Source organism: Giraffa tippelskirchi, chromosome 4, assembly GCF_054371585.1.
Source record: "Giraffa tippelskirchi isolate mGirTip1 chromosome 4, T2T-mGirTip1v1.2.pri, whole genome shotgun sequence".
In the NCBI taxonomy this organism is placed as follows: Eukaryota; Metazoa; Chordata; class Mammalia; order Artiodactyla; family Giraffidae; genus Giraffa; species Giraffa tippelskirchi.
In genome coordinates, this window is record NC_137278.1 from 64,887,192 (window position 1) to 64,910,912 (window position 23,721).

General features: G+C 39.9%; 1 protein-coding gene across 39 annotated transcripts in view; it reads left to right on the forward strand.

Annotated features, from left to right (window-relative positions):
• Positions 1-23,721, forward strand: part of CLHC1 (clathrin heavy chain linker domain containing 1) — a 43,310-nt gene that overhangs the window by 17,200 nt on the left and 2,389 nt on the right. For all 39 annotated transcript variants that reach the window (XM_081589559.1, XM_081589563.1, XM_081589555.1 and 36 more), the window contains 2 exons: positions 9,315-9,489; positions 20,683-20,885. In XM_081589559.1, coding sequence (XP_081445685.1) covers positions 9,315-9,489; positions 20,683-20,885 — 378 coding nt within the window. The remainder of the gene's footprint in view (positions 1-9,314; positions 9,490-20,682; positions 20,886-23,721) is intronic.

A 23,721-nucleotide genomic window follows, 5' to 3' on the forward strand; every position in this document is an offset into this window, starting at 1 on the left:
AACCTTTCTCAGTGATCAATCCAAAGAAATAGAGGAAAACAACAGAATGGGAAAGACTAGAGATCTCTTCAAGAAAATTAGAGATACCAAGGGAACATTTCATGCAGAGATGGGCACAATAAAGGACAGAAATGGTATAGCCCTTACAGAAGCAGAAGATATTAAGAAGAGCTGGCAAGAATACACAGAAGAACTATACAAAAAAGATCTTCATGACCCAGATAACCATGATGGTGTGATCACTCACCTAGAGCCAGACATCCTGGAATGTGAAGTCAAGTGGGCCTTAGGAAGCATCACTACAAACAAAGGTAGTGGAGGTGATGGAATTCCAGCTGAGCTATTTCAAATCCTCAAAGATGATGCTGTGAAAGTGCTGCACTCAATATGCCAGCAATATTGGAAAACTCAGCAGTGGCCACAGAACTGGAAAAGGTCAGTTTTCATTCCAATCCCAAAGAAAGGCAATGCCAAAGAATGTTCAAACTACTGCACAGTTGTACTCATCTCACACGCTAGTAAAGTAATGCTCAAAATTCTCCAAGCCAGGCTTCAGCAATATGTGAACCATGAACTTCCAGATGTTCAAGCTGGTTTTAGAAAAGGCAGAGGAACCAGAGGTCAAATTCCCAACATCTGCTGGATCGTCGAAAAAGCAAGAGAGTTCCAGAAAAACACCTACTTCTGCATTATTGACTACCCCAAAACCTTTGACTGTGTGGATTACAATAAACTGTGGAAAATTCTAAAAGAGATGGGAATACCAGACCACATGACCTGCCTCTTGAGAAATCTGTATGCAGGTCAAGAAGCAACAGTTAGAACTGGACATGGAACAACAGACTGGTTCCAGATTGGGAAAGGAGTAGGTCAAGGCAGTATATTGTCATCCTGCTTATTTAAGTTATATGCAGAGTACATCATGGGAAATGCCAAGCTGGATGAAGCACAAGCTAGAAACAAGATTGCTGGGAGAAATATCAATGACCTCAGATATGCAGATGACATCACCCTTATGGCAGAAAGTGAAGAAGAACTAAAGAGCCTCTTGATGAAAGTGAAAGAGGAGAGTGAAAAATCTGGCTTAAAACTCAACATAAAAAAAACTAAGATCATGACATCTGGTCCCATCCCTTCATGGCAAATAGATGGGGAAACAATGGAAACAGTGTCAGACTTTATTTTGGGGGACTCCAAAATCACTGCTGATGGTGATTGCAGCCATGAAATTAAAAGACGCTTGCTCCTTGGAAGAAAAGCTATGACCAACCTAGACAGCATATTAAAAAGCAGAGACATTACTTTGCCAACAAAGGTCCATCTAGTCAAAGCTTTGGTTTTTCCAGTGGTCATGTGTGGATGTGAGAGTTGGACCATAAAGTAAGCTAAGCATCGAAGAATTGGACTGTAGTGTTGGAGAAGACTCTTGAGATTCCCTTGGACTGCAAGGAGATCCAACCAGTCCATCCTAAAGGAAATCAGTCCTGAATATTCATTGGAAGGACTGACGCTGAAGCTGAAACTCTTAATACTTTGGCCACCTGTTGCAAAAAACTGACTCATTGGGAAAAACCCTGATCCTGGGAAAGACTGAAGGTAGGAGGAGAAGGGGACGACAGAGTATAAGGTGGTTGGATGGCATCACCGACTCAATGGACATGAGTTTGAGCATGCTCCAGGAGTTGGTGAAGGACAGGGAAGCCTGGTGTGCTGCAGTCGATGGGGTCGCAAAGAGCTGGACACGACTGAGTGACTGAACTGAACTGAACTGATCCCTCTCTCCCGCTACTCCCCTCCCTGCCACTGGTCTCCCTCACATGGCTTCTCTCCAGCCCCCAGGCAGCTACTTATCTGCTATTATCACCAAAGACTAGTTTGCATTTTCTAGAATTTCATATAAATGAATTATAATGTAGGTATCCTTTTTTTTTTTAATCTTGTAAACCCCAAACAGGAACTGCTTATCTAACTGAAGTAGCCAGTCTTAGTTCAATTCTTTACAAGAGACTTGTAATATTCTTAGAAATAAGATGTTCTAATGATCAATTTTAAAATTACTTGTTATATAGTATACCATGAACCATAATCTGAAATCACAGAGCAACATAAAAATAAAGACTGAAAAACAAACAAAACCAAGAAGATAAGTGTAAAAGTGTAAAAGATAATTGTAAAATTCTTTTGTTTATATTTTCAAGTTTATTTCAGAAACAGTGAGAAAATTAATTTCTGTTGTTTTTTTAAAGGCACCCAGTATGTGGTGATTTGTTACAGGAACTCTAGGAAAGTAATACAGTGTATGTATGTGTAGTGTGTATGTGTGTATGGGGGGTGCATATAGCTTCCACATATGCTTCCAGAGATGTTCATCTTGCTCCTTTCACTCCACATTTGGGACCTTTCGTGCCATACTACAAAGTATGCAGTTATCTTTGGAGATGGCTAATATAATAGTATTTATGCACACTCCAGATTCATCTGAAAATAGAGGCTACAAATTTACTGTTCCCTTGGGCAGGAGAAATTGTCTTGAAATTATTGACAGCCTTTTTAGGGTGGTGGTCCACTATTGTTTTTCTCCTCTTTTGCCCTATTCTATAAGGCAACCAAATGCACTACAAGAAATTTATTAGGTATGCTTTTTTGACTGATTTCTTGCACTGAGCACAGTTATTTTGGAATTCATCCATGTTATTGCATCTGTCAATAATTTATTCTTTTTCATTGCTGAGTAGTGTTCTATTCTGTGAATCAGTTCAGTTCAGTTCAGTCGCTCAGTCGTGTCCAACTCTTTGCAACCCCATGAATTGCACCACGCCAGGCCTCCCTGTCCATCACCAACTCCCGGAGTCTACCCAAACCCATGTCCATCGAGTCAGTGATGCCATCCAGCCATCTTATCCTCTGTCATCCCCCTCTCCTCCTGCCTCCAATCCTTCCCAGCATTAGGGTCTTTTCCAATGAGTCAACTCTTGCCATGAGGTGCCCAAAGTATTGGAGTTTCAGCTTCAACATCAGTCCTTCCAATGAACACCCAGGACTGATCTCCTTTAGGATGGACCGGTTGGATCTTCTTGCAGTCCAAGGGACTCTAAAGAGTCTTCTCCAACACCACAATTCAAAAGCATCAATTCTTTGGCACTCAGCTTTCTTCACCGTCCAACTCTCACATCCATACATGACCACTGGAAAAACCATAGCCTTGACTAGATGGACCTTTGTTGGCAGAGTAATGTCTCTGCTTTTAAATATGCTATCTAGGTTGGTCATAACCTTCCTTCCAAGGAGTAAGTGTCTTTTAATTTCATGGCTGCAGTCACCATCAGCAGTGATTTTGGAGCCCCAAAAAATAAAGTCTGACACTGTTTGCACTGTTTCCCCATCTATTTCCCATGAAGTGATGGGACCAGATGCCATAATCATAGTTTTCTGAATGTTGAGCTTTAAGCCAACTTTTTCACTCTCCTCTTTCACTTTCATCAAGAGGCGCTTTAGTTCTTCCTTCGCTTTCTGCCATAAGGGTGGTGTCATCTGCATATCAGAGGTTATTGATATTTCTCCTGGCAATCTTGATTCCAGCTTGTGCTTCTTCCAGCCCAACATTTCTCATGATGTACTCTGCATATAAGTTAAATAATCAGGGTGACAATATACAGCCTTGACGTACTCCTTTTCCTATTTGGAACCAGTCTGTTGTTCCATGTCCAGTCCTAACTGTTGCTTCCTGACCTGCATACAGGTTTCTCAAGAGACAGGTCAGATGGTCTGGTATTCCCATCTCTTTTAGAATTTTCCACAGTTTATTGTGATCCACACAGTCAAAGGCTTTGGCATAGTCAATAAAGCAGAAATAGATGTTTTTCTGGAACTCTCTTGCTTTTCTGATGATCCAGTAGATGTTAGCAATTTGATCTCTGGTTCCTCTGCCTTTTCTAAAACCAGCTTGAACATCTGGAAGTTCACAGTTCACGTATTGCTGAAGCCTAGTTTGAAGAATTTTGAGCATTACTTTACTAGCGTGTGAGATGAGTGCAATTGTGCGGTAGTTTGAACATTCTTGGTCATTGCCTTTCTTTGGGATTGGAATGAAAACTGACCTCTTCCAGTCCTGTGGCCACTGCTGAGTTTTCCAGATTTGCTGGCATATTGAGTGCAGCACTTTCACAGCATCATCTTTGAGGATTTGAAATAGCTCAACTGGAATTCCATCACCTCCACTACCTTTGTTCGTAGTGATGCTTCCTAAGGCCCACTTGACTTCACATTCCAGGATGTCTGGCTCTAGGTGAGTGATCACACCATCGTGATCATCTGGGTCGTGAGGATCGTTTTTGTACAATTCTTCTGTGTATTCTTGCCACCTTTTCTTAATATCTTCTGCTTCTGTTAGGTCCATACCATTTCTGTCCTTTATTGTGTCCATCTTTGCGTGAAATGTTCCCTTGGTATCTCTAATTTTCTTGAAGAGATCCCTAGTCTTTCCCTTTCTATTGTTTTCCTCTATTTCTAGAAATGCTTTGTCCGATATCTTCTACCAATTTGTGGCTTGTCTTTTCATTTTCTTAACAGTATCTTTCTAAGAGTAGAAGTCGTTCATTATGTTGAAATCTAATTTATGATTTTTTTTTTTTGTAGATTGGGAATTTAGTGTAGTACCTAAGAAATCTATGCCTACTCTGCAGAGATTTTTCTTCTATTTTTCCCCTAATGATTTTATACTTTTAGGTTTACATTTAGGTCTATGATCCAGTTTGGGTTAATTTTTATATATGATGTGATGTATGGATTAAAGTTTTTTTTTTTGAAAGTTTATTTTTTGCTGATAGCTATCTAGTTATTCCATAGTTCATCAGGCACTCTGTCTATCAGGTCTAGTCCCTTAAATCTATTTGTCACTTCCACTGTATACTCATAAGGGATTTGATCTAGGTCATACCTGAATGGTCTAGTGGTTTTCCCTACTTTCTTCAATTTAAGTCTGAATTTGGCAATAAGCAGTTCATGATCTGAGCCACAGTCTGCTCCTGGTCTTGTTTTTGCTGACTGTATAGAGCTTCTCCATCTTTGGCTGCAAAGAATATAATCAATCTGATTTCGGTGTTGACCATCTGGTGATGTCCACGTGTAGAGTCTTCTCTTGTTTTGGTGGAACAGGCTGTTTGCTATTACCAGTGTGTTCTCGTGGCAAAACTCTATTAGCCTTTGTCCTGCTTCATTCTGTACTCCAAGGCCAAACTTGCCTGTTACGCCAGGTGTTTCTTGACTTCCTACTTTTGCATTCCAGTTCCCTATAATGAAAAGGACATCTTTTTTGGGTGTTAGTTCTAGAATGTCTCGTAGGTCTTCATAGAACTGTTCAACTTCAGCTTCTTCGGCGTTACTGGTCGGGACATAGACTTGGACTACCGTGATATTGAATGGTTTGCCTTGAAAATGAACAGAGATCATTCTGTCGTTTTTGAGATTGCATCCAAGTACTGCATTTCGGACTCTTTTGTTGACCATGATGGCTACTCCATTTCTTCTAAGGGATTCTTGCCCACAGTAGTAGATATAATGGTCATCTGAGTTAAATTCACCCATTCCAGTCCATCTTAGTTCGCTGAATCCTAGAATGTCGATGTTCACTCTTGCCATCTCCTGTTTGACCACTTCCAGTTTGCCTTGATTCATGGACCTAACATTCCAGGTTCCTATGCAATATTGCTCTTTACAGCAATATTGACAGCAATATTGATGAACTATGGACAGAGGTTCGTGACATTGTACAGGAGACAGGGATCAAGAAAATCCCCATGGAAAAGAAATGCAAAAAAGCAAAATGGCTGTCTGAGGAGGCCTTACAGATAGCTTGGAAGAGAAGAGAAGTGAAAAGCAAAGGAGAAAAGGAAAGATATTCTCATCTGAATGCAGAGTTCCAAAGAATAGCAAGGAGAGACAAGAAAGCCTTCCTCAGCGATCAGTGCAAACAAATAGTGGAAAACAACAGATTGGGAAAGACTAGAGACCTCTTCAAGAAAATTAGAGATACCAAAGGAACATTTCATGCAAAGATAGGCTCGATAAAGGACAGAAATGATATGGACCTAACAGAAGCAGAAGATATTAAGAAGAGGTGGCAAGAATACACAGAAGAACTGTACAAAAAAGATCTTCACGACACAGATAATCACAATGGTGTGATCACTCACCTAGAGCCAGACATCCTGGAATGTGAAGTCAAGTGGGCCTTAGAAAGCATCACTACGAACAAAGGTAGTGGAGGTGATGGAATTCCAGTTGAGCTATTTCAAATCCTCAAAGGTGATGCTGTGAAAGTGCTGCACTCAATATGCCAGCAAATCTGGAAAACTCAGCAGTGGCCACAGGACTGGAAAAGGTCAGTTTTCATTCCAATCCCAAAGAAAGGCAATGCCAAAGAATGCTCAAACTACCGCACAATTGCACTCATCTCACATGCTAGTAAAGTAATGCTCAAAATTCTCCAAGCCAGGCTTCAGCAATACGTGAACTGTGAACTTCCAGATGTTCAAGCTGGTTTTAGAAAAGGCAGAGGAACCAGAGATCAAATTGCCAATATCCGCTGGATCATCAAAAAAGCAAGAGAGTTCCAGAAAAACATCTATTTCTGCTTTATTGACTATGCCAAAGCCTTTGACTGTGTGGATCACAATAAACTGTGGAAAATTCTGAAAGAGATGGGAATACCAGACCATCTGACCTATCTCTTGAGAAACCTGTATGCAGGTCAGGAAGCAACAGTTAGGACTGGACATGGAACAACAGACTGGTTCCAAATAGGAAAAGGAGTACGTCAAGGCTGTATATTGTCACCCTGATTTTTTAACTTATATGCAGAGTACATCATGAGAAATGCTGGGCTGGAAGAAACACAAGCTGAAATCAAGATTGCCGGGAGAAATATCAATAACCTCAGATATGCGGATGACACCACCCTTATGGCAGAAAGTGAAGAAGAACTAAAGAGCCTCTTGATGAAGGTGAAGGAGGAGAGTGAAAAAGTTGGCTTAAAGCTCAGCATTCAGTAAACTAAGATCATGGCATCTGGTCCCATCAGTCCATGGGAAATAGATGGGGAAACAGTGGAAACAGTGTCAGACTTTACTTTTTTGGGCTCCAAAATCACTGCTGATGGTGACTGCAGCCATGAAATTAAAAGACGCTTACTCCTTGGAAGGAAGGTTATGACCAACCTAGATAGCATGTTTAAAAGCAGAGACATTACTTTGCCAACAAAAGTCCGTCTAGTCAAGGCTATGTTTTTTCCAGTGGTCATGTATGGATGTGAGAGTTGGACGGTGAAGAAAGCTGAGCGCCAAAGAATTGATGCTTTTGAACTGTGGTGTTGGAGAAGACTCTTGAAGGTCCCTTGGACTGCAAGGAGATCCAATCAATCCATCCTAAAAGAGATCAATCCTGGGTGTTCATTGGAAGGTCTGATGTTGAAGCTGAAGCTCCAATACTTTGGCCACCTCATACAAAGGGTTGACTCATTGGATAAGACCCTAATGCTGGGTAGGATTGGGGGTGGGAGGAGAAGGGGACGACAGAGGATGAGATGGTTGGATGGCATCACCGACTCGATGAACATGGGCTTGGGTAGACTCCGGGAGTTGGTGATGGACAGGGAGGCCTGGCGTGGTGCAATTCATGGGGTCGCAGAGAGTCGGACACGACTGAACTGAACTGAACTGAACTGATCTAGTTATTCCAGGATAATTTATTTAAAAAGACTTTCTCCACTCATTCTCCTATGCACCTTTGTGACAATCAACTGATTGTCTACTGCTAAGTCGCTTTAGTCGTGTCCAACTCTGTGCGACCCCATAGACGGCAGCCCACCAGGCTCCCCCGTCCATGGGATTCTCCAGGCAAGAACACTGGAGTGGGTTGCCATTTTCTTCTCTAATGCACGAAAGTGAAATGTGAAAGTGAAGTCGCTCAGTCGTGTCCGACCCTTCACGACCCCATGGACTGCAGCCCACCAGGCTCCTCTGTCCCTGGGATTCTCCAGGCGAGAACACTGGAGTGGGTTGCCATTTCCTTCTCTATTCTATTTCATTGATCTGCTTATCTTGAAACTTGTACTACACTGTCTTGATTAATGTAACTTTATAGTAAGTCTTGAAATTAGATTGTGTTAGTCTTCAAACTCTGTTCTTTATCAAATTTGGTTTGGCTGTTTTAGGTCTTTTACATTTCTGTTTAAATTTTTGAAGTCAGCTTGTAAATTTCTAAAAAAATTTAGCAGTGTTTTATAGGTTTCAGTGTTCTGTTTTTGTTTTTTTAAACTTGAAATGTTCAATTTTTACTCAAAAATTTTGAGACATCTTGCAGGTAACCAGGAACTCTTTCTTTGGATGCGCTCTAAACTTAGTATAAGTTAAAAGTGATAAAATTTTTAAGTGATATTGGTATATTCCTGAGTTTCTGTCTCCTCTCCCTTTGTCTTGGTCTACTCAAATTATGGATTGCAAGTTTCAGTGAAAATAAGTGCTTGCAATTAATGCTTAAATAGTATAATTGCCAGTGAAATTGAAAAACAGCCAACTTTTGTTCATTTAGTAGGTATATGGATCTTACTCTAAGAAATTCACCAAAACTAGATTGGTGATACTTACTGAGTGTTTCATAGAATCACAAAATATTAAGTAAGACATTAAGTGAGATCCTAGTTCCCTGACCAGGGATTGACCCTGGGCCCACAGCAGTGAAAGCACTAAGACCTAACCACTGGACCAGCAGGGAATTCCCATCTTTCACCTCCTTCTGGAGACTTGGAATAGATTTCCATTCCAGTCTGCTCTCATTACTTTTAGGTCAGCAATCTTTGGCATTCCTTGACTTGTAGACCCATCTCTCTAATCTCTGCCTTGATTTTCACATAGCACATGCTATTTAGTCATTGTTGTTATTCAGTTGCTAAGTCATATCCAACTCTTTGCAACCCCATGGACTGCAGCACACCCAGCTTCCCTGTCCATTATCCAAAATATAAAATTTAATCCACAAGCATTAGTTAAAAATTAGAAATGTTAATATATAACTTTAGATTAACATTTTTAGAAATGATATGGAGAAGGAAATGGCAACCCACTCCAGTGTTCTTGCCTGGAGAATCCCAGGGACGGCAGAGACTGGTGGGCTGCCGTCTATGGGGTCGCACAGAGTCAGACACGACTGAAGCGACTTAGCAGCAGCAGCAGCATGAGATGAAAATAAGAATGTGAAGTAAGAAAAAGTAAATTATTACTTAAAAGTATTTGACTGAAAACCTTTTCTTCTCTTTGTAGCTATTGGAAAAATTAGAGGAAAACCTTCCCCATTACTCTTATTTTTTGAGGCTGTCTTTAGCATAAGTCACGCTTTTAGACATCCTGTTGATGCAGTGCTAACTCTGGAAGGAATCAAGTGTGGATTGTCTGAAAAACGTTTAGACTTAGTCATCAACTGGGTCACCCAGGAAAGGTAAGCAAAGTTATGCTTTTAACTTAATTTTGAAATTTGCTTGGTAAAGCATATATCAAGTGTTTGCTTGATAAAACATAAAAAGTTCTCAAAATTTTAATGGTTTTCTTATCAGTACATTATTTGAGCATTTATTTCAGATCTCTATTGCAATTTATTCAAAAGTATTTACTAAGCATTCATGGATGAAGTAATAAGGCATAGTCACAATGAGCTCAGGTCAGGAGTTGCCTCAAAGCAATTGACAAGATGATTTGTGACCAGTTATTGGTACATGGAAGTTGATCAGTAAGGATAGAAAAGGGTTGATCAGTATCATGCTGCTCAGAGGGATGACTTTATTTCAGACAGGCTATGGATACATGTAAAGGATAAGCCCAGGAGAAAACTTACAAGCAGGAGGGACATGAACCAAGGTAACATTTAAAAGAACATACAAACCAGCAAGCACAGGCAGGAGGTGACTTCTTGGAGTTGAGTCTTGGCACAAATTGGCAGACTTGTACTAGGGTCCCTTGGATTGGGTTCCCTGGAACCAAGGCCTAAGACAGGAATTTGGGTGTTCATGAAGGGTGGCTTCTCCAGAAAAACCTGTAAGGGACTGAGTGAAGCAGAATAGGAAGATGGAAAGAGCCAAGCAAGGATGTAACCTCAGGCAAGTATTGACCTTATTTACAGAGGGATGCCTCTGAAGCATAAAACACATCACAGAGCTGTTCCCACTTGAGGGAAGGAGCCAGGCTTCCGTGCTTCTCCATCAGTTAGTCAAGGGCTGTGGGCTGCCTTTCTGGGCATGGTGGCTCCCACTAGCCCTGGGTAATCCCTTACGGAAGGCAAGCACCTGTGAGCCACTGGCAGCCAATACCTGGAGCAGCTGGGGAAGGGTATGCTGAGTCAGTAAGGAGGATTTAGGCAGGACACTAAAATAGCATCTGCCTTAGTCAACCATTTGCATAATAAATATCTATTTGCTTTTCGCAGTAAATTCACTCCATCCAGGCACATCTCCTCTAGGATTCTGTGGTCATAATTCTTGGGGAAACTTATAATAAGAGAGTGAGCAGGATGAATTATAGCGCTTGTTACTAGGTCCTAGGGCTGTAATTTGCTTTTTTACAGCTTTATTGAGATATAGTTTATATATAATAACCTATATGTATTTAAAGTGTACAATTTGATGAGTTGTTTAAAAACAGCATTATGGAGATATAATTGATACACAGTAGGCTGCACATATTTAAGGTGTGTAATTTGACAGGTATTGACATATGTATTGTTGTTGTTGTTTAGTCGCTCAGTCATGTCTGACTTTGTGATTTCATGGACTGTAGCCCGCCAGGCTCCTCTGTCCATGGGATTTCCCAGGCAAGAATACTAGAGTGAGTTACCATTTTCTTCTCTAGGGGATCTTCCCAACATAGGGATCAAACCTGAGTCTCCTGCATTGCAGGCAGATTCTTTACCACTGAGCCACCAGAGAAACCCTGTTTTGTCATATGCATGCATCCTTGAAATTAGCACAATCAAGACACTAAATTTATCCACGACTCTCAAATGTTTCCTTATGTTCCTTTGTAATGCCTCTTCTTTTCTTCCACAACTCATTCTACCTTCCTCCCCATCTCTAGATAACCACTGATCTACTTTATATTATCCTAGTTTCGTTTTCATTTCCTAAAATTATATATATGTATATATATTGGAATCACACATTGTATACTCCTTTTTTTCCTTGGTCTGGCTTCTTTCACTTATAATTACTTTGAGATTCATCCATGTTAATTGATACTGATTATTTTTCTTCTCTATCACCCATTTTAGAGTCTTCTTACTTATATTTCTTTTGGTATTGATGGCTTGTCTGGTATAATGACTGTGGTTACCATGCCTTTATCAAACCATGGGTTTTTTTTTTTAATTATTTTATGTTGGAGTATAACTGATAAACAATGTTGTGTTAGTTTCAGGTGTACAGCAAAGTGATTCAGCTATACATATCCATGAATCTTTTCTTTTTCAAATTGTTTTCTCATTTAGAAACCATGGTTCTTGATTTACCCACTAACTGTGTTCAGTTGGCATGGGACTACCCAGATATATAATAGTAGATCATCTGTCACTTGTAACAGACAACATTTGTATAACAAATATATAGCATTTGAAAAACAGCTATTGGGTTGTGCTAAAGATGGAGCATTTATCCACGGAGTATCAAAGACTGTGTAACTAAAATGCTCACCATGAAACTATTCTGACAGACTCACCAAGTCATAAGGTCAGATGGACTCAGAAGAGTCCATCCAAAATCAAGTATGACCAAAATCGTGTTCAGTCAGGTCCAGAGCACACAAGTAAGCTTCATGGCCTAGACCCCGTATCAATTGCCACTGTCCTATGGGTACTGATACTACTTTACACAGCTTGTAACTAAGGGCTCATGGAAGGGTGGGGTTACCTAAGATGAGCAGAAAGGAGAAGGAAAAAAACCCAAACTTTGTTCCTGGAAGGTTAAGATGGTGTCTAGGTGATGCCCCAGGTAAATAGCAGGGAGGGAAAACAGCTCCACCCATTAAGAGAACATTGGATTAAAGATTTACTGAGCACAGCCTCACCCATCAGAACAAGACCCAGTATCCCCCTCAGTCAGTCTATCCCATCAGGAAGCTTTCATAAGCCTCTTATCCTTCTCCATCAAAGGGCAGACAGAATGAAAACCACAGTCACAGAAAACCAATATAATCACATGGACCACAGCCTTGTCTGACTCAGTGAAACTATAAGCCGTGCCATGTAGGGCCACCCAAGATGGACGTGTCATGGTGGAGAGTTCTGACTCCAAAATGTGGTCCACTGGAGAAGGGAATGACAAACCACTTCAGTATTCCTGCCTTGAGAACCCATGAACAGTATGAAAAGGCAAAAAGATAGGACACTGAAAGATGAACTCCCCAGGTCGGTAGGTGCCCAGTATGCTACTGGAGATCAGTGGAGAAATGACTCCAGAAAGAATGAAGAGATGGAGCCAAAGCAAAAAAAACACCCAGTTGTGGATGTGACTGGTGATGGAAGCAAGGTCCAATGCTGTAAAGAGCAATATTGCATAGGAACCTGGAATGTTAGGTCCATGAATCAAGGCAAATTGGAAATGGTCAAACAGGAGATGGCAAGAGTGAATGTTGATCTTTTAGGAACCAGCAAACTAAAATGGACTGGAATGGGTGAATTTAACTCAGATGACCATTATATCTACTACTGTCGGCAGGAATCCCTTAGAAGAAATGGAGTAGCCATCATGGTCAACAGAAGAGTCTGATATGCAGTGCTTGGATGCAATCTCAAAAATGACAGAATGATATCTGTTCATTTCCAAGATAAACCATTCAATATCACAGTGCTCCAAGACTATGCCCCGACCAGTAACGCTGAAGAAGCTGAAGTTGAACGGTTCTATGAAGACCTATAAGACCTTCTAGAACTAACACCCAAAAAAGATGTCCTTTTCATTATAGGGGACTGGAATGCAAAGGAAGGAAGTCAAGAAACACTTGGAGTAACAGGTAAATTTGGCCTTGGAGTACAGAATGAAGCAGGGCAAAGGCTAATAGAGTTCTGCCAAGAGAATGCACTGCTCATAGCAAACACCCTCTTCCAACAACACAAGAGAAGACCATACATATGGACATCACCAGAAGGTGAACACTGAAATCATATTGATTATATTCTTTGCAGCCGAAGATGGAGAAGCTCTATACAGTCAGCAAAAACAAGACCAGAGGCTGACTGTGGCTCAGATCATGAACTCCTTATTGCCAAATTCAGACTTAAGTTGAAGAAAGTAGGGAAAACCACTAGACCATTCAGGTATGACCTAAATCGAATCCTTTACGATTATACAGTGGAAGTGACAAATAGATTCAAGGGATTAGATCTGATAGAGTGCCTGAAGAACTATGGACGGAGTTTCATGACATTGTACAGAAGACAGGGTTCAAGACCATCCCCGTGGAAAAGAAATGCATAAAAGCAAAATGGCTGTCTGAGGAGGCCTTACAAATAGCTGTGAAAAGAAGAGAAGTGAAAAGCAAAGGAGAAAAGGAAAGATATATCCATTTGAATGCAGAGTTCCAAAGACTAGCAAGGAGAGATAAGAAAGCTTTCCTCAGAGATCCATGCAAAGAAATAGAGGAAAACAATAGAATGGGAAAGACTAGCAATCTCTTCAAGAAAATTAGAGATACTGAAGGAATATTTCATGCAAAGATGGGCACAATAAGGGACAGAAATGTTATGGACCTAACAGAAGCGGAAGAAATTAAGAAGAGGTGGCAAGGGAATACACAGAACTATACAAAAAAGATCTTCATGACCCAGATAACTATGATGGTGTGATCCCTCACCTAGAGCCAGACATCCTGGAATGTGAAGTCAAGTGGGCCTTAGGAAGCATCACTACGAACAAAGCTAGTGGAGGTAATGGAATTCCAGCTGAGCTATTTCAAATCCTAAAAGATGATTTTGTGAAAGTGCTGCACTCAGTTTGCCAACAAATTTGGAAAACTCAGCAGTGGCCACAGGACTGGAAGAAGTCAGTTTTCATTCCAATCCCAAAGAAAGGCAATGTCAAAGAATGTTCAAACTACCGCACAATTGCTCTCATCTCACGCTAGTAAAGTGATGCTCAAAATTCTCCAAGCCAGGCTTCAACAGTACATGAACCATGAACTTCCAGATGTTCAAGCTGGTTTTAGAAAAGGCAGAGGAACCAGAGATCAAATTCCCAACATCCGTTGGATCATCGAAAAAGCAAGAGAGTTCCAGAAAAACATGTTTCTGCTTTATTGACTATTCCAAAGCCTTTGACTATGTGGATCACAATAAACTGTGGAAAATTCTGAAAGAGATGGTAATTCCAGACCACCTGACCTGCGTCTTGAGAAATCTGTATGCAGGTCAGGAAGCAACAGTTAGAACTGGACATGGAACAACACAACAGACTGGTTCCAAATAGGAAAAGGAGTACATCAAGGCTGTATATTTTCACCGTGCTTGTTTAACTTAATGATGCAGAGTACATCATGAGAAGCACTGGGCTGGATGAAGCACAAGCTGGAATCAAGATTGCTGGGAGAAATATCAATAACCTCAGATATGCAGATGACAACACCATATGGCAGAAAGTGAAGAACTAAAGAGCTTGTTGATGAAAGTGAAAGAGGAGAGTGAAAATGTTGCTTAAAGCTTAACATTCAGAAAACAAAGATCACGGCATCTGGTCCCATCACTTCATGGCAAATAGATGGAGAAACAATGGAAACAGTGGCTGACTTTATTTTGGGGGGGCTCCAAAATCACTGCAGATGGTGTTTGCAGCCATGAAATTAAAAGATGCTTACTCTTTGGAAGAAAAGTTATGACCAACCTAGACAGCATATTAAAAAGCAGAGACATTACTTTGGCAACAAGGTCCATCTAGTCAAGGCTATGGTTTTTCCAGTAGTCATGTATGGATGTGAGAGTTGGACTATAAAGAAAGCTGAGTGCCGAAGAATTGATGCTTTTGAACTGTGGTGTGGAGAAGACTCTTGAGAGTCCCTTGGAGTGCAAGGAGATCCAACCAGTGCATCCTAAAGGAAGTCAGTCCTGAGTGTTCTTTGGAAGGACTCAATTTGAAGCTGAAACTCCAATACTTTGGCCACCTGATGTGAAGAGCTGACTCATTGGAAAAGACCCTGATGCTGGGAAAGATTGAAGGCAAGAGGAGAAGGGGATGACAGAGGATGAGATGGTTGGATGGCATCACCTACTCAATGGACATGAGTTTGAGTAAACTCCAGGAGTTGGTGATGGACAGGGAAGCTTGGCGTGCTGCAGTTGCTGGGGTTGCAAAGAGGCGGACACGACTGAGCAACTGAACTGAATTGAAGTGATGCCAACTTGTCTCTATCTTTCAGGATGAAGGGTACTCTTAAAACTAATGATCTTTATGTGGTGCTGTATTCTCAATAGGTAGAATACTTGATCTGGGAAATAAAGAGTGGCCGTGATCAACTATCACTCCCAGGAGCCTGCTTGGAAAGTGTGTTAGTCAGGGTTCTCCAGAGAAACAGAAAAAATAAAATAAGAAATGGACTCATGATTGTGGAGGCTGAGAAGTCCCCATATCTGCAGTTGGCAATCTGGAAACTGAAGATCATCAGTGGTTTAAGTTCCAGTCTGAAAACTGGCAGCCTTGAGATTCAGAGGCAGGAGAAGACTGGTTTCCCAGCTAACTAGTCAGGCAGGAAGAGTTCCCTTTTACCTGAGTGGGTGTCATCCTTTTTTGTACAATTCAGACCTTCAACTGAATGGTTGAGGGCCACCCACATTCAGGAGAACAATCTGCTTTACTCAGACTGCCAATTGAAGTGTTACTCTCTTTAAATACATTCTCACAGACACACCCCAAATAATATTTGACCAAATACCTGGGCCCTCTGTGTCCCAGTCAACTTGACACATAAAATTAACCTTCAGCACAGGGAGTTTGTGCTTCCCATGCCTGCAGCTTTAGGCTCTGTGAGTCTGGAAGTCCTGATTGATTATTGTGAGAAGGTAGGATTGTTGCTGGACAACAGTGCAAAGGGGAATAGGTTTGGCAGTCAGGCTCTGTATGCCCTTGAAGAGAGCATGGCATCTCGATTTGGGTTTATCATTTACTACATGGGGAATTTTTTAAAAAACTTTTAATTTTGTATTAGAATATAGCTGATTAACCATGTTGTGATGGTTTAGATGGATAGCAAAGGGACTCAGCCAGACATACACAACTACATGGGGCATTTGTAAGAAAAGGAGTGAGGTAGGATAGGGAAGGGGAAAGACCAAGCAAGGATGTGAACTCAGGTAAAGTCTAGGATTAGCCAGTATTGTAGGGATAGAGCTATGGAGCATGAGGCAAAATGCAAAGCTGACTACTGGACTAGCTTTTTGTATCCTTTACTAGTCAGTCATCAGCTTTAGATTACTAAGGGGTTGGAAACCAGGCTAATTTTCTGGGTGAGGTGGTTCCAGGTTTGAGGGCAATTTGGAGAAGGAGGCAGCTGTGAGCTGTCAGTAGTCAGCTGGAGAAGAGGCACTGGCACAGTAAAGGGGACCTCAGTGAGGCACCAAAACTGTGTCCACCAGTTTATGAAGATCAGTCTGTGGAAATAGATACCAGCTCCTTTTGCTGGGTCTGCTTGGACATGGGTTGGGCTGTGAGTATTGGCAGACAGAGTGACAAAGGTCTCCCTGTCATCTCTCTAGGATCCATAGGCTGCTTCTTTTGCAGCCTAGGGGCTATGCTTTCTTGGCTCTAAATGCATAGGGGAGAATACATATTAGAGAGTAGTTACAATTCTTATATTTAAGAAGGATATCATAAGAGAGTAGATGGACAAATGTAAGCCCTCCCTAAATAACGAATCCATGACTTAGAAATGTCCCAAACATAAAAATGTCAAGTTTGCATATTACTACCTACTGCTACCCATTTCAAATTCACATGTCCCTGCACAACTATGGACAGTCATAAATCTATCCTGGATTGATTGCACTGTTGTTCCCCATTGCGAAGTACCTTCTTCTCACCCCATCATGTTATGCCTTCACTTACTTTTCAGATAATAATTATTCACGTAATAAATATGTTCACATAATCCCTGTTTTAGAAGGCTTCTTCATACGTGTACCCTTCTTTGCCTCCTTTCTTCCTCTGCCTGGTTACACTTCTGCATTCTCCACAAAAAGTGCTTGTCAGGGAGCACTGGTGCAGGTGCATCAAAAAGTACATGTTCATTTCTCCCATCTGTCACCTAGTGCAAAGACACTTCCGACAGGATTGATTGCCTTACATATACTTGGCCCATTCTACCTCTTAGTTGTAAGAATTTAAACTCTTATGCAGTTTCCTGAGTGCATAAAGTGGGAAAATACCACTACTTTTTTTCCCCCAAAGTATTCATATTTATATTTCTATATTTTCTGGGCATACTATTGAGCATAAATGTCTTTATTCTAAATAGGACAGTTTTATTTAACTCTAGAGCACTCAATTCAACTCTAGAGCACTTATAAGCTAATTAACGTTGTTTGGATTTTCCATGTTTGGGGTTTCTTCTATTTAGATACCTTAGTTCAGACACTATAAAAATCATTACAACTTTACTCCATACCATGTTCACAACAATTGGTTTTAAAATGTTAGATTTCAGTCTTCTGGGAGCATTTTTATTTTTTCTTAAGCTTTGATGGAACTATGTGGTAAAACTATGCACTAAAATTAGAAGACTCTGAATAACTATGGATTATACCTGTTCATACATTTCAAGTCTCTATTAGGAACTCATAGAAACAAAAATCTGACCTTTTTCCCAATAAAGAATTGGATGAACTGCTACTGAAAATATGCCACAAATTGAAAGTAAGGCAAAGCCTTTTAAGAGTATGAACTAAATACACTAGTTTATAGAAAAAGCCTTTAGGTTATTTATAAAGCATCATAAATGATGCCCATACTTATGAAACATACCATATAGAAAGAGGGATTCTCAATGATTTTTAATGAATTAATCATTAAAAATGTGTGAAGATAAGCTGCACATCAGTACAAATGTGTGAAGATAAGCTGCGTTGTATCTTTATTTAATCTACATTTTTTCTTAATCTCTATTTAGATAGAATACTGTTTTTTATATATTAGAATGTTTCCCTTTTTTTTTTGGATCCAGAGATGATAGAAAAGAATACTCAAGGCAAATCACATTTTTTATTCTTAGCCTCTGTCTCCTGATCTCTGACTCTGATAACCTGGCCTTTACCACATAGCTACCTTTAAAAGTGCTTCAGTTCTTTTCCTGAAGCTCAGCACAGAGCCAGCCCTAGAGCAACCTGGGTTATGGACTAAACTTGGCTCTCTTAGTCATTCCTACTGGTAAAAGTCTAATCACTTGACCCACGAAGCCTAAATTTAAGAAATGATGCTTTGTTGGTATTAACGTCGCCAAATTGCAGACGTTGCCCCTAGAAAGGAAAATTACCTCTAAAATATTAACTTTACAAACCCAATCCTGTAAGATAACAATAAATGAATATCATGCATAGAGTTGGTGATTATATATTACCTTTATTTTGACTTCTGAAAAATTTACAACACTGGAGTGGGTAGCCTCTCCCTTCTCCAGGGGATCTTCCTGACGCAGGAATCAAACCAGGGTCTCCTGCATTGCAGGTGGATTCTTTACCAACAGAGTTATCAGCGAAGCCCACAGTCTGGCTTATAATCAAGTATACCTTAGTTTACCTGTGGAGTTAAACATATTTTATTTATTAGTCATTTGTATTCCCCAGAGCTAGTCTGGTCTCAGGTCCACTTTCAGAAGTCTTTGAAAGAGCCTTCTTTAGAGTTGGAAGTTGAGGTTGGAAGAGCCAAGAAGGGGCTTTGTGTTAGTTGCTCTGTCATGTCTGACTCTTTGCAACCCTTTGGACTGTAGCCTGTCAGGCTCCTCTGTCCATGGGATTTTTCAGGCAAGAATACTGAAGTGGGTTGCCATGATGAGGTAATTAGGGGGAGAAGAGGGGAGGGAGGTTCCCAGGCTCATTTCCCAGCCTGGTCCAGGGTGCCTCTCTTACCCCCAAGGCTAACATCCTTGTTTTTCTTCACCTCTTTTCCTTCAGGGCCAATTCCATTCTTTTGGGGCCTGATCCTCCTCCTCCCTTTGGATAATTGTCTTTTTAATCATACTCTTTGCTTCTCATTATCCTTTTGGAAAGTGACAAGCGAAGACAGAACAGTCTTAGTCTCAACTCTGGCCTTCTCTCAGGTGGGACAGCATCGTGAGGGTGACCACTGAAAATAATAAAATAATAGTATTAATAAGAGAAATAAATACTAAAGTACTTATATTTTCATGTTGCTTCAGTAATATAGTCACTAAAAACAGCTAAAATAATGACTTGTTCAGCCTCAGGAAATGCTGTGACTGTAGCTACCAAAACCCATATTTTGGTATTGAAATGTGGAAGTCAGGTAATTGCTTACTACATAATTAATTTGTACTCAGAACCTGCCTTTTGATTTTAGACCCACCTCTCTGCTGTCCCCACCAGCAAACACAGGGCTTTATCTACTTAATTTTCAATAAAGAGACATTTTGTAGGGGTTTCAGAATTTCATTTTATTATTATTGGCATTTTATTACATATATGCAGACACTAATATTATGTGATTAATATTACATAATTAATGTTATATAATATTCTGTAGCTATTAAATAAAAATTTAACTAAAGCACAATTTCAGTACAGCCAGTAATTAGAAGTGGTTTCTTTAGTCATATCCAAATCTTTTTTGGCTTATGCTTATAGTTTCTATCTTCCCTGGTGGCTTAGATGATAAAGAATCTGCCTGCAACTCAGGAAACCCGGGTTTGATCCCTGGGTCAGGAAGATCCCCTGGAGAAGGAAATGACAACCCACTCCAGTGTTCTTGCCTGGAGTTACTGTGTAGTACATATGATTTCCTTCAATTGTATTTGAAGATGGTGCACTAAAATTGATGGAAAGTGAAATCTATTTAGTCGAACCATCTCAAAAGAACTGCTTCTTTAGTCTCTCCTAAGAGACACAGTTAAGTTCATTTATGCCCCTCCACGTTGTTTCTTAACAAATCTATAACAATAAAAAACAAAACACTGCTGTCATACTTTCTGTTTCGCTTTTAGTACTATATAGTGCCTGCAAGATGTGATGCTAATTTCAAGCTAAAAACTTTGTCACTGTCTTTAACCAACACTTAATAAGTTCTTACATTCTACAGGGTTTTGGAATCTAGATAACAGCTAAGCACATTGAAAGCCTCAATTAGGAGAGAATTTTTGTTTACCTTGAAAATTTAAACCCCACCAGTCTTTTCAGGAGAGTTTTAACCTTGTTTTAAAGATTTTTTAAAAAGTTGAGCTCAATTTCACCAAAATGACTTCCCCCAAAGGAAGACATGCTGATTGTTTTTGTTCTTGTGATTAACTCTTAAATATGTTTAATTTCATCAGTTGCCTAACTTGGGATTCTTAAGACCATAGAAAATCCATTTCTACTGTGCTGAATTTTCAAATATTTCATTCTCATCCATTCATTAAGAACTCATTAATGTGTGCCCTATTGATCTGCTTGCTCTAGGCTGACATTTTCTGAGGAGGCTGGGGATGTGATTTTTGATTATGGGGAGCAGGATTCTTATAACAAGGCCAAATGTCTGGCTTTAGCTCAGATTATCTACAATGAATGTGGCTTGCACAAGAAAGCTCTTCTTTGCCTATGTAAACAGGGTCAGATTCATGGAGCCATGGAATACATACAACAATTCAAGGATTTTACTTCTGGTAAGTGAAAAAGTCTATTATTTGTATATGTCCGGATTCTGGACTTCAGTTGTAAGATCACCCATGATATTAGGCAATATTTTAGACTTACATTGTAAAACTTGTTTTATATATCCTGGTAAGTAGATTTCTTTAGTAATTTTTAGTGAAAACAGATAAGCTGGAGCTGGTTGACTTTGATGCCAGACTTTCAAATACATTATATATTTCCTCAATACATAGACATTTAGTAAACTTTAGATATTTGGACCATGCTATTTAAGAATTAAAAAAAACTTATATATAATTTCTGAACTATAATGTAAGCATTAGAATTAGTGAAATAATGTTGATTTTAAAAGTTTAAAACACCTGCTGCTGCTGCTGCTAAGTCGCTTCAGTCATGCCCGACTCTGTGCGATCCCATAGACAGATGGCAGCCCACCAGGCTCCGCCGTCCCTGGGATTCTCCAGGCAAGAACACTGGGCTGGGTTGCCATTTCCTTCTCCAATGCATGAAAGTGAAAAGTGAAAGTGAAGTTGCTCAGTCATGTCCAACTCTTTGCGACCCCATGGACTGCAGCCTACCAGGCTCCTCCATCCGTGGGATTTTCCAGGCAAGAGTACTGGAGTGGGGTGCCATTGCCTTCTCCTAGATTGCAGCTAAACAATGATCTGAGAGAATTGAGAACCTTAGAGTGACCCTAGTTGAATGAGCTGATCTCTTACTATAGTCTAGTTCAGCATTAACCTTAATGTATAGGCAGTCTTGACAAATCCTCATACCCCAGGCCTGTGTCAATCCTGATTTTGCAAGCTATGTACTCCAGTTCTAAGAAATCACAAAATGAAACAAAATATAGCACTTTTAGGTCACATTTTTTCCAGGCAAACAGTCTTTTATGGTTGTTGAATCTAATCATTTTTGAAGAAAAAATTGACTTTTACTTAGAATCTGGTTTTTAAAGTTATTAGTTTTTTTCATGCATTGTGTAACAGCATGCCTGATACAGTTAGTATAATAATAGCTTAGTCCACCTTTTTACATGCCTGTCTCACTTAAGCCTTACGTTAACTCTATGAACTAGGTTTTGTTATCACCCCTATTTTATAGATGAAAAATAACTATGTGTTCACAGAGAGGCTAAGGCACAGAGAGGTAAGTAATTCACCTGTATACACACAGCAATGGATCAGAATCTAGCAAGAATAGTTATGACATAATACTCGTTGAATGAATAATTATTTTAGTATTTAAATTATACAGATTCAGTTTGTTTTATTGTTTTTCCTTAGAATTATTTTAATCAGGTTTTAGACATGGAATATAAGTTTTAATTACTCTTGGAATTTTTATTGAATGAAATGTGAAGCTTCTTTTTTTCCTTGCAAAATTTGCCTCACATGAGTACATAGAAATAAGATTGACTCATTGTCATATTATCCTGTTCTTCTAGTAACGCATTACACTAGAAAATAATTAAATTCACAATCAGCTCTCCATATTCATGGGTTTCACATCTTTGGATTCAAAGAACTTTAGATTGAAAATATTTGAGGGGAAAAAATTCTAGAAAGTTCTACAAAGCAGAACTTATGTTTGCTGTGCACCAGCAATTATTTACATAACATTTAAATTGTATTTACAACTATTTACGTAGTATTTACATTGTGTTAGATAACCCAGAGATGATTTAAAGTATATGGGAGGATGTGTATAGGTTATATGCAAATACTATGCCATTTTGTATAAGAGACTTTTTATATGAGACTTGAGAATCCTCAGATTTTGGTGTCTGCAAGAGGTCTTGCAACCAATACCCCATGGACACCAAAGGACAACTGTATATTGTACTAATTTAAAAAATAATAATACTCCTATATAATTAGAACCTTGATACTTATCCTCAGAATTTATTTAGCACAACATCATAAGATAATAATAACCTGAGGAAGATTAAGCTTAGAAGGTAGAAACAATGTTTGAAAGATTACTTTGCTTATTTTACATTTTAGTGACAAACAGCCACAGCTTTCCAAAGTATCATCCTTGGCCTTAGGGGACATTTGTTGCTGTCGTTCAGTCCCTCAGTCATGTCTGACTCTTTGTGACCTTATGGACTGCAGCACGCCAGGCTTCCCTGTCCATCACTAGCTCCTAGAGCTTGCTCAAACTCATGTCCATTTAGTTGATGATGCTATCCAACCATCTCATCCTCTTTCGTCCCCTTCTCCTCCCACCTTCAGTCTTCCCCAGCATCAGGGTCTTTTTTAATGAGTCGGCTCTTTGCATCAGGTGGCCAAAGTATTGGAGCCTCGCCTTCAGCATCAGTCCTGCCAGTGAACATTCAGAACTGATTCCCTTTAGGATTGACTGGTTTGATCTTCTTGCAGTCCAAGGGACTCTCATGAGTCTTCTCCAATACCACAATTCAAAAGCATCAATTCTTTGCCTAACCGTAACCCTTCTTTATGGTCCAACTCTCACATCCATACAAGACTACTGGAAAAACTACAGCTGTGACTATATGGACCTTTGTCAGCAAAGTAGTGTCTCTGCTTTTTAATATGCTGTCTAGGTTTGTCGTAACTTTTCTTCCAAGGAGCAAGCGTCTTTTAATTTCATGGCTGCAGTCACAATCTGCAGTAATTTTGGAGCCCCCCAAAATAGTCTGTCACTGTTTCCATTGTTTCCCCATCTATTTGCCAAAAAGTGATGGAACTGGATGCCATGATCTTAGTTTTTTGAATGTTGTTTTAAGCTGGCTTTTTCCACTCTCCTCTTTCACCTTCGTCTAGAGTCTCTTTAGTTCGTTTTTACTTTCTGCCATAGAGGGACATACTCAGTTTGTTAATA